This window comes from Oncorhynchus mykiss, chromosome 5, assembly GCF_057628025.1.
Source record: "Oncorhynchus mykiss isolate SJ-2025 chromosome 5, ASM5762802v1, whole genome shotgun sequence".
NCBI classification, from domain to species: domain Eukaryota; kingdom Metazoa; phylum Chordata; class Actinopteri; order Salmoniformes; family Salmonidae; genus Oncorhynchus; species Oncorhynchus mykiss.
Window position 1 is genome coordinate 14,709,718 of NC_143026.1, and position 12,176 is coordinate 14,721,893.

The following is a 12,176-nucleotide window of genomic DNA, read 5'->3' on the forward strand; positions in this document are numbered from 1 at the left end:
GTTTCAAGGTAGATTTGTTGAAGACTACCAATAAACACTTTGTGTGACCCTGATATAGCCCACTGCAGTAAAAGGTTAAAGTGGCTGGTAGCAGGATAAATACTGAAGGATAATAATAATCGTGACAAACAATACAGCAGCATCGGATGGTAATATGAATCCCTATAATAAATCAATCAATCATGGCAGCAGCATATGTGGTGTGTGCATGGTAATGATTGAGTGTGAGTGTATGTGTGAGGTGTCAGTGGGGAGTGTGTGAGCATGGGTGCATGAGTGTGTGTGTATGCATGGATGTGAAGAGTGTCGGTGTAGGTGTATGTGGCTAAGTGGTAGAGACCTGAGGATGGGCATAGTAGTCTGTGGAGCTAGTAGTAGCTATTCAAGTTTTATGCTATTAAACAGTCTTATGGCCTGGGAAAATAAGCTCTTTTGGAGCCTGTTGGTCCTCAACCCGATGCTCCAGTACCACCTGCTGTACGGGAGCAGAACTTCTCTGAAATGTAATTACTTGTTTAATAATAATTTGATGGGTGCTTTGCGACCTTTTGCCACATTTCAGGCTTCAAACATAAAGATATAAAACTCTATTTTTTGTGTGAAGAATCAACAACAAGTGGGACACAATCATGAAGTGGAATGACATTTATTGGATATTTCAAACTTTTTTAACAAATCAAAAACTGAAAAATTGGGCGTGCAAAATTATTCAGCCCCTTTACTTTCAGTGCAGCAAACTCTCTCCAGAAGTTCAGTGAGGATCTCTGAATGATCCAATGTTGACCTAAATGACTAATGATGATAAATACAATCCACCTGTGTGTAATCAAGTCTCCGTATAAATGCACCTGCACTGTGATAGTCTCAGAGGTCTGTGTCCCACTTGTTGTTGATTCTTCACAAAAAAATACAGTTTTATATCTTTATGTTTGAAGCCTGAAATGTGGCAAAAGGTCGCAAAGTTCAAGGGGGCCGAATACTTTCGCAAGGCACTGTATATCTGTCCTATTTCACAAATGTAGAAGTGTGCATTACTATGCATGTGTGAATTGGAAATGTGTTATTTGCATATCCTAACTCACCGTGATACACCCTCAGAGAGTGGGATAATTTATTTATTTAACCTTTTTTTTAAAACTAGGCAAGTCAGTTAAGAAAAAAAATCTTATTTTACAATGTCAGTGTAGGTAGGGGTAAAGTGACTATGCATAGATAATAAACAGCGAGTAGCAGCAGCGTAAAAACAAAGGGGGTAGGAGCCTTTTGGACCCAGACTTCGCGTTCCGGTACCGCTTGCCGTATGGTAGCAGAGAGAACAGCCTATGACGGGTGACTGGAGTCTTTTACATTTTTTGGGGTCTTCCTCTGACACCCCTGGTATATAGGTCCTGGATGGCAGGAAGCTTGGCCCCAGTGATGTACTTGGCTGTACGCACTGTAGCGCCTTACGGTTGGATGCCAAGCAGTTGCCAGACCAGGCGGTGATGTAACCAGTCAGGATGCTTTCGATAGTGCAGCTGTAGAACTTTTTGAGGATCTGAGGACCCATGCCAAATCTTTTCAGTCTCCTGAGGGGGAAAAGGTGTTGTCGTGCCCTTTTCACAACTTTCTTGGTGTGTTTGGACCATGATAGTTTGTTGTATTGCTACAGTGGTAAATATTAAAATTAAAGCTTATTCCAAATTAACCAAACATAATTATGACTTACTGTATGTCTGGATTTGATTAGAGCTCTGATCAGCATGAAAATTCAAACCTGATGCTACCTGAGCCTGATAAGTCATATATTAAATACATTTTATGAGCCCTACATTAACAACATTTTTTTTTAAAAGCCAAAATTATTGTCCAATACATATATGATTCATAGGTTACTGCACATTACGCACAACAGAAAAACATAAAAGCCCATAGATGTAGCTAGCTATATGCTTTCTTGGGGAAATAAATTAAACGAGCTCCAGTCGGCAAATTTTTGGAGTTTAAACTGTATTACTATACTGTATTGTATTATATGGACTGGAATTCGTTCAAACCATGATAAAACAGAAGAGAACATGTGATTCTGGTGCACGAACATGGAACAGGACAGGACAGCGTCTGGACATGAACAAATAACAACATTAATGCTGACACAGGGAATAAACAGTTATAGAGGGGGTAATCAACAAGGTAATGGAGTCCAGGTGAGTCCAATATTGCGCCGCTGCGCGTAACGATGGTGACAGGTGTGCGTAATGAAGGGCAGCCTGGCACCCTCGAGCGGCAGAGAGGGAGAGCGGGAGCGGGCGTGACAGTACCCCCCCTCTAGGGGCACCACCCGGCATCCCACCTAGGCGAGCATGGTGGGCCGGCCGAGGCAAGGGCGCTGGATAAGCCGGCTGGGGGCGTAGAAGCCCGACAAGCCGGCTGAGGCGTGGGAGCCCCACAAACCGGCTGAGAAGTGGGAGCTTGATGGGCCGGCTGAAGCATGATGTGGGGTAAGTGTCCAAAGAAGGTAGGTGTCCAGGTGAGTCCAATATTGCGCAGCTGCTCGTAATGAAGGTGACAGGTGTGCATAATGAAGGGCAGCCTGGCCCCCTCGAACGCCAGAGAGGGAGAGCGGGAGCAGGCGTGACAGCCTACAAAGTAAAAAGTATAGGCTAGCGAATTTGATTTCAAAATATAGCGAATTTGATTTTGAAATATAGTAGGGCCTATTTGTATAATTAGTAGTTTGATGCATATACAGTGCATTCGGAAAGTATTCAGACCCCTCGACTTTTTCCACATTTTGTTACGTTACAGCCTTGTTCTAAAATGGATTAAAAACCCAAATGGGTTTCATTGGTCACAGTCTTACATTCTCAAATGTCCCCATTTCTCTGTCCATCTCAGGGAGCAGAAGGGGAAGAGGAACAGCCAGTGGGTCCCCACACTGCCCAACAGCTCCCACCACCTGGACGCTGTTCCCTGCTCCACCACCATCAACCGCAACCGCATGGGCCGCGACAAGAAGAGGACCTTCCCCCTGTGGTAAGGAAAGCCCACCCACATTGGCCAGTGTTTGTGGATGTATTCATATAAATACAGCCACAAATAAACTTTGATTGCTTGATTGCTTGAGTGCCATTTCAGTGCATTCGGAAAGTATTCAGACCCTTTCACTTATTCTACATTTTGTTAAGTTACAGCCTTATTCTAAAATTGATTATATTGGATTAAATTAAAGGTTGCGTCCTCCGAAACATGACCCACCTAACCACGCTTCTTAACACCCAGGATTGTGTCGAGGCACAGATCTGGGGAAGAGTACCAAAAAATGTCTGCAGCATTGAAGGTCCCCATGTACACAGTGGCCTCCATCTTTCTTAAATGGAAGAAGTTTGGAACCACCAAGACCCTTCCTAGATCTGGCTGCCTGGCCAAACTGAGCAATCGGGGAGAAGGGCCTTGGTCAGGGAGGTGACCAAGAACCTGATGGTCACTTTGACAGAGCTTCAGAGTTCCTCTGTGGAGATAGGAGAACCTTCCAGAAGGACAACCATCTCTGTAGCACTCCACCAATCAGGCCCTTATGGTAGAGTGGCCAGACGGAAGCCGCTCCTCAGTAAAAGGCATGACAGCCCGCTTGGAGTTTGCCAAAATGAACCTAAAGACTCTCAGATCATGAGGAAACAAGATTCTCTGGTCTGATGAAATCAATATTTAACTTTTTGGCCTGAATGCCAAGTGTCACGTCTAGAGGAAACCTGGAATCATTCCTATGGTGAAGCATGGTGGTGGTGGCGGCATCATGCGATGGGGATGTTTTTCAGCAGCAGGGACTGCGAGACTAGTCAGGATCGAGGGAAAGATGAACAGAGCAAAGTACAGAGAGATCCTTGATGAAAACCTGCTCCAGAGAGCTCAGGACCTCAGAATAGGGTGAAGGTTCACCTTCCAACCGGACATCGACCCTAAGCACACAGCCAAGACAACGCAAGAGTGGCTTCCGGACAATTCTGTGAATGTCCTTGAGTGGCCCAGCCAGAGCCCGGACTTGAACCCTGTGCAGCAACGCTCCCCATCCAACCTGACAGAGCTTGAGAGGATCTGCAGAAAGGAATGGGAGAAACTCCCCAAATACAGGTGTGCCAAGCTTGTAGCATCACACCCAAGAAGACTCAAGGCTGTAATCGCTGCCGAAGGCGCTTCAACAAGTACTGAGTAAAGGGTCTGAATACTTGTGTAAATGTGATTTTTCAGTTTATTTTTAAAAATACATTTGCAAAAAATTTAAAAACTGTTTTTGCTTTGTCACTATTTGTTATTGTGTGTAGATTAATGAGGGGGGGAAATTATTTAATACGTTTTAGAATAAGGCTGTAATGTTAAAAAAAATGTGGAACAAGTCAAGGGGTCTGAATACTTTCCGAATGCACTGTATATAGATATCCTAGCCTACCCTTTTCAGGAAATACATTCAATGCAGTATTAGCATTACATTTAGCTAGTTAATGATGGGTTATACATAATACGCGTTTAACTTATATCCTCTGTCTCTTGCGCATTACGCAATCATATTTTGGATGTAATTTCAAGGGAGTTGATGGAGAGAGAGAGAGAGAGAGAGAGAGAGAGAGAGAGAAATAGAGAGAGAGAGAGAGAGAGAGAGAGAGATAGATAGACTGTGAGAGTGCTCACGTGTGCACTGATTTAAAGCAACAATATTTGACTGATATGCGTTTTAAATGATTATCTTTAAATTAAAAAACAAGTTGTCCCCCGAAAGCCAGATGGAGATGGGTAAATGAGACTCGCATTCGGTCTTTATATTACTTTGGCTATACTGCAGCAAATGTAGGCCTACGTCTACATGCATTGTGAACTACACTCTATAATGCAATGGGCTGTCTGCCCCCACCCTTTGATTCATCAGAGGCTGTAGAGAAGACAGATTTAGACATTGCATATCATTTCATAGTTCCAATTCATGCCATGCTGTTCACATAAATAATTTACCTGTTTCTCGCAGTTATTTATTCCCGGGGAAAAGGGAGAGGGTTCCCCCATTCAACCCTATTCTTGTTGTCTTCTTCTGTGGTCACAAGCACAGGAAGTGCAGCCACGAGCTGAAACGTCTGCCTGTAATGTTTTGACTACTTATGCACTATACAAACAAGCTGTGGTGGAAAAAGTACCCAACTGTCATACTTCAGTCATTTCTATGAAGGTACCTATACTTTTACTCAAGTAAAAGTGAAAGTCACCCAGTAAAATACTACTTGAGTAAAAGTCTAAAAGTATTTGGTTTTAAATATACTTATCAAAAGTAAATGTAATTGCTAAAGTATAAAATGCAAATCAATTTATAACATTTTTGACATGCGTTTTTCTGGATTTTTTTGTTGTTATTCTGTCTCTCACTGTTCAACTAAACCTACCTTTAAAATTATAGACTGATCATTTCTTTGTCAGTGGGCAAACGTACAAAATCAGCAGGGGATCAAATACTTTTTTGGCTTATTTTGGCGAGAGTGAAACCTCGGGGGAAATGGCGCAATGGAGTGTGGGATTGTAGTTAATTACCACGTTTCTGACCTGAACTCGGTTGAATAAGTTTAATGAAAACTACAACTCCCTTCAGACATACATGAGAACACCCCATTTTTGTCCTCCTAGAATAACTGGTTAGGCTGTTTTCATGTTATCTAGAGCGTTAGTGACTGTATCTGTGCTGCTGGCAACAATTGAATTACGTTTTTTGCCGACTTTTACTGACACAGGTCATATTCAACGTGTGTTGCGCGTCTCGTAAATTCAATAGTTATCCTGCACTATGGCACACTCAGACGAGAGCACTCTGAAATCGGAATAGATAGTCAGCGTGAATTTACGAACGCATCCCCCGAGGAACTGCACTTTGGGCTCACAAAAAATTTGATGTTTAATCGCTCTGCACTATTCTGCACAAATAATATTATATTTGAATAAAGTATTGAATAAAATCAAAGTTTATTTGTCAGGAGCACAGGTAAATAGTACAATGTGTAAATAGTACAATGAAAGTATTACTTGCAGCTCTTCCTCAACTGCAGAATGATTGTAAAGTAGCAGAGTCAATCAATAGACAATTAGACAATACAAATAAAATGATCACAACAGTTGGTAAAAAAAGACAAGGTAATAAAACCTATAATAAAAGAACACAATAATTTAAAGATGCACTATGCAGAAATCGCTCCACCACTTTCTGGTTGCAAAAATTATGTTTATGTCACAAAACAAGCAAGTATATTGTAGAGAGTAATTGTACCATATAAACAACTGTGAATATATATTTTCCATAACCATAAATATTGTGTTTTCAGCTGTTTGAAGCTGGTGTACAAAACCCAAAGTAAAAGAAGCAAAACCGAAACTTAAGAGGAAACATAGAAATAGAACACATAAAACATATCTACTGCTTCTTAAACTTGAATTCGATGAGAATGACAGATCTGTAACACACATTTCTATGTACACTTGGTTGGGTCGCTACATTTTGCAGCTTTAATGTAAAAATTGATAAAGGAGAGCAAATGTCCACAATTGATTAGGATTTCATGCCATGGGTTGCTATCAAATATAACGTGAATAATGCATATGAACCTGGGTGGGAACGGACAAATCACAGCTCATGAGGCGTTTCTCTACCGACCAATGCGCAGAAGAGAAGTGCAATCGCTTTCTCGAACAAAGTGAACACTCGCAGTAAACTGACCCCTGTAGCCATCTCATCTGACAGAACGGTCTCTTTACGAAATCATCATGCCGTTCATTGATTTGGAAAGTAACTTAGCTGCTAGTAAGTTTTCTGAGGATTTCTTGAAAAAGCTAGGGTCCAAAACAGCTGCTGTTCTAGGCAAACCCGAAGAGGTGAGTAGGTAGCTCTGGTTCACCGCGTAGAAGTCGATAGCGCGCCGGACCTCGGGCTCGAAGGTCGAGGTTTCGAGACCTGCTCCCTGCTGTTTCATTACACTATATTTAATAACGCTACTGAGTGAAGTTGGCTCACTGCAGCTAAATAGCAGAGGTTACAAAATATCACCAATACAACATTCTCTATTGAGATTGCAGTTTACTGTAGCTTAGCTAGGTTGTGCTCGTGTGTGCATTTATGTTGTATTTTTTTACGTAGAGAATGATGTTGGTGGTGAAGCCTGGACTGCCAATGCTCATGGGTGGAACTTGCGCTCCGTGCGTCATACTGTCCGTGTCCGCCATCGGCGTCACTGACACTGCGGAGAAGAACAAGGAACACAGTGCCAATATCTTCACTTTTCTTATTGAAGAACTTGGTCTTACTGAAGACAGGTTAGTAGCTGATTATGTGTGTAATATGCTACAAATCATTAGTTTTCATATGCAGACGACAAGGAGCTTGCTGTGGATAAAGGACAAAGTCATGTGATACCTCCTCTGATATTGAAAGTGGGAGTGTCCAACACAACTCAGTTATGACCAGTTCCTGTATCCTGTAGCCTCTTTAGAGCACAATTCAACATCGACTTCTCTAGCAAGTTTCTTATCTGTTGTGCCATGGTGTTTCTGGATTTATGGACAGTGCAGGCAGATGTGTAGTTTAGGGCAAGGCTACTAATACAATAAGTTGTTGATTATAGCCTAAGTAAGGTGCTCCACTGCCTTGCAACAGCGTCATTCATAGGGAATATAAATATAAAATATGTATTTACTATATACTGGATTTCATTTGATATTGCATGAATATAATATTGCATTTAGTAGATTGTAATTATGATGTTTGTGTATTTGATTTGCATTACATTAATCTAATTATAGGTTAACTTGTATTCTCCAGGATCGTGATCAGGTTCTATGCACTGGAGCCTCATCAGGTTGGAAAGAAAGGTACTGTTATGAGTTACCTGTAGGCGGCACTGTGGACGACAGAGTGACTTCAAGCATCCATTCCACAACAGTTGCCATTGGAGAGGACAAACCCTGTCAGTGTTTCCACCACTCAATTGGACATGAGTGCCACATGTCGCCAATAAGACTTGCATTGCATTTTAGGATTATGGAATTTGTCCCCATGAAACTATGTCCTGGAACCAGGACTCATTCATTTATATTACTGTACATTACTGTACATGTCTGCCATAGTAAACAGAACCACACATTTGACAAGCTAGATGATAAAATACCCTGATTAGAGGAAATGTAAGTCAATTGACCTGTATTCAATGTTATTACTATGTCATTTCAACTATTCATTCATATCACAAGAACATTGGATAATGTGGTTATTGATTTTTTTTCTCTGCTGTTTTGGTGGTAAGAATCATAATGACTAACATACACAACCGTCACTTAGAAATGTCCTTGTTTTTGAAAGAAAAGCATGTTTCTTTTGTCCATCTAAAATAACATCAAATTGATAAATACAGAGTTTCTCTGTCCAGTGTCTGTGTTCTTTAAACCATATTTTATTTTTATTGGCCAGTCTGAGATAGGGCTTTTTCTTTGCAACTCTGCCTAGAAGGCCAGCATCCCGGAGATGCCTCTTCACTGTTGACGTTGAGACTGGTGTTTTGTGGGTACTATTTAATGAAGCTGCCAGTTGAGGACTTGTGAGGCGTCTGTTTCTCAAACTAGGCATTAATGTACTTGTCCTCTTGCTCAGTTGTGCACCGGGGCCTCCCACTCCTCTTTCTATTCTGGTTAGAGCCAGTTTGCGCTGTTCTGTGAAAGGAGTAGTACACAACGTTGTACGAGATCCTCAGTTTCTTGGCAATTTCTCACATGGAATTGCCTTAATTTTTCAGAATCAAATCAAATTGATTTATACAGCCCTTCTTACATCAGCTGATATCTCAAAGTGCTGTACAGAAACTCAGCCTAAAACCCCAAAACAAGAATAAGAATAGACTGACGAGTTTCAGAAGAAAATTATTTGTTTCTGGCCATTTTGAGCCTGTAATCGAAGATTTTTGCAATTTGTTCCAGTCGTTGGCAGCAGAGCACTGGAAGGCAAGGCGGCCAAAGGAAGTGTTGGCTTTGGGGAAGACTAGTGCAATATACAGTGGGGCAAAAAAGTATTTAGTCAGCCACCAATTGTGCAAGTTCTCCCACTTAAAAAGATGAGAGAGGCCTGTGATTTTCATCATAGGTACACTTCAACTATGACAGACAAAATGAGGGGGGAAAAAATCCAGAAAATCACATTGTAGGATTTTTTATGAATTTGTTTGCAAATGATGGTGGAAAATAAGTATTTGGTCAATAACAAAAGTTTATCTCAATACTTTGTTATATACCCTTTGTTGGCAATGACAGAGGTCAAATGTTTTCTGTAAGTTTTCACAAGGTTTTCACACACGGTTGCTGGTATTTTGGCCCATTCCTCCATGCAGATCTCCTCTAGAGCAGTGATGTTTTGGGGCTGTTGCTGGGCAACACGGACTTTCAACTCCCTCCAAAGATTTTCTATGGGGTTGAGATCTGTACCTGCTGGAGCGCATGCTGCAGGTGGGTGTTGCTATGGTGACCAATGAGCTGAGATAAGGCGGAGCTTTACCTAGCAAAGACTTATAGATGACCTGGAGCCAGTGGGTTTGCGACGGATATGTAGTGAGGGCCAGCCAACGAGAGTATACGGATGGCACTGTGATAAACTACATCCAATTTGATGAGAAGAGTGTTGAGGGCTATTGTGTAAATGACATCGCCTAAATCAAGGATCGGTAGGATAGTCAGTTTTACAAGGGTATGTTTGGCGGCATGAGTGAAGGAGGCTTTGTTGCGAAATAGGAAGCTGAGGGTGCGGGCAGCAATCGGTTGAAGAGCAGGCACTTATTTTTACTAGCATTTAAGAGCAGTTGGAGCCCACGAAAGGAGTGTTGTATGGCGTTGAACCCCGTTTGGAGGTTTGTTAACACGGTGTCCAAAGAAGGACCAGATCTGCCTTTTCCAGCTACAATAGTCATTTACAACATTAACAATGTCTACACTGTATTTCTGATAAATTGTACGTTATTTTAATGGATAAAAATGTGTATTTCTTTCAAAAACAATGACATTTCTAAGTGACTCCATATTTAGGAACAGTGCACTGTAAACCAAGCTAATGTTAAAAAAGAAAAAAAGGCTATCTTTCCATGCAATACAGCCCACAACAGTCCAGTATTAGGCCTAATCTTGTCAAACAGTCATGTACAAGTGAAGGCAAACAAATAAATGTATATTTCGACTGTGTGCTTGCTGTCCATACATTACACAATTTTGTATTTATTAGGATCCCTAATTAGCTGGCAAGGCAGCAGGTACACTTCCTGGGTTCCAAACAATATTGTTAGTCTTAAGTTTGCCTTGTAACAACCCCTGCTGGATCAGTTTATTAGTATACAGTAATGTCCTTTTGTTTGAAACAGCAAGGCAAATGAAGATGTTCTTGCTCATTCTCGTTTGGTTTGTGTTGAATTCAGAACAACAAACCTTTAATCTTGCTGTATGCATGACATCTTTCAGGATGTTGTCTGCTTCTCCAGGTCCTCTGACAGGGCCAGGTAGAATCTCCCCTTAGCTTTATCCTTATTTATCAGCTTGGTCAGTAGAGCCACTGAGCCTCTTCTCTCTAGCTGCTCATCGTTAAGGATGTGAAAAGTCAACTAGGGATGCATTACTTTCTTAGATTGAGAATTACTGCACAGTGATTACTCCCCATATCCCCATATTAGTCAAAAGATAAGACTATGTTACATACCTATATGTATTTTTTTAACTTCCCAGCGAGACTATTCTGGTTCATCTTCTCCAGGATCTTCAGAGTGATTGTCACAGCACCGTCCAGTCTGTAGCTCTGCACCATCTTATCCACTGTGTCCATCCTGTCTCTATTCTCCAGCAAGCTCTTTGGGATGGGAGGATAGTCATTCAACACACCCTGAGTCAGGAACCACTGAAATCTCTTCAACCCGTCTGAGTCCAGATCCTCCATAATGTTAAGCAGCTGAGCCGAACTGATCACCATGGTTGATCACTACACACACTACTTCAGAACAAGGAGAAAAACTGGTTAAACTTTGACTGAAGCACCCTCTAATAATAGCTTTTTTTAATACAGAAAAACAATACAACCTTTTAGTGTTTATTGAGACAAAACATCGTACCTTTTTGGTATCCAAAATAAGCTTTTCTCAGTGCCAACGTGTCACGATTGCAACACCCGGGGTTTACTTTCACTTTTGACACCAGGAAATATCTGTATATGAGTACACTCTGGCGGGAAACAACTCACAGACTCCTTCTTCCTTGGGTGCCTCAGGCAGGTTTGACAGACTGAGGGTTCTGTAGGACTGCCCTGTTTAGTTGTGAAAATGGTCCTGTTAAAAACATGTAATTTCAGAAATGAAAATGAATATGAAGGACCAATAGACCTACAATAAGTGATTAGAATCAGGACCAGAACATGTGGATTAACATTGTGTTGGCCTGTTTGCATCTGTTATAAGTAGGATTTAAACCTGAGAATATTGTGCCTGGGGGAAGAGGTACAAACTCCATCAGTAAAGAAAAAAACCTATAAAGAATAATACATTAAAAAAAACATTGACATCTACAAGACAACATTGATGATCTGGATTTTTTATACAAACTGAAACAATATTGGGTCTGGGAAACTCTGATATTGATCAGTTTTGCAGTCCTTCTAGCTTCATCACATAACTATAGTCTGTCATTAACATGTGTGAATGTAGCTGTTTGTTTATAATCTACTGCGAAAGCCACTTGCCACAGCTGACATCCCTCTAGGAAAAATAAAGTTATTATATTGTATTATTTTATTTTCTATTAGTTACACTGCATTCTAGAATGATATTCTAGAATTATATTATATTATTGTGGCTGTACCTAAAAATGACTTAGTTCACAACAGCTGTCTTATCTAGGCTTGTGGTTCCCAACCTTTTTTGCTTACTGTACCACCAACTGAATTTTGCTCTGCCCGGAGTACACCTGAAGTACACCCTTGTGGGAATTTTACCAGTAAGCCTATGGTCTCATGAGTCTTCGTAAGTATCCCCTGTGGATAGGCCAAGGATCCCCGGTTGGGAACCACTGATCTAGGCTAATTTTCATCATTAATTGGACCACCTAACTACTGCCATCACCATCATGAGTACAGCCAGGATAGTCATGGCTAGAACAAATCC

The 12,176-nt window shown here is 41.1% G+C and overlaps 1 protein-coding gene and 1 long non-coding RNA gene across 2 annotated transcripts; one reads left to right on the top strand and one right to left on the bottom strand.

Annotated features, from left to right (window-relative positions):
* Positions 1-630: 630 nt before the first annotated feature.
* On the bottom strand, positions 631-5,512 carry LOC149983169 (uncharacterized). The gene is made up of 2 exons (XR_016495869.1): positions 4,984-5,512; positions 631-3,010 (listed from the first exon to the last, which is right to left on the bottom strand). It is a non-coding gene; the product is annotated as an uncharacterized LOC149983169 (long non-coding RNA).
* A 453-nt stretch (positions 5,513-5,965) lies between these two features.
* On the top strand, positions 5,966-10,218 carry LOC110523258 (D-dopachrome decarboxylase-A). The gene is made up of 3 exons (XM_021601787.3): positions 5,966-6,879; positions 7,142-7,317; positions 7,823-10,218. Exons 1-3 carry the CDS (start codon positions 6,772-6,774, stop codon positions 7,893-7,895), a joined length of 357 nt encoding a protein of 118 aa, XP_021457462.1. The 5' UTR covers positions 5,966-6,771; the 3' UTR covers positions 7,896-10,218.
* The last annotated feature ends 1,958 nt before the right edge of the window (positions 10,219-12,176 follow it).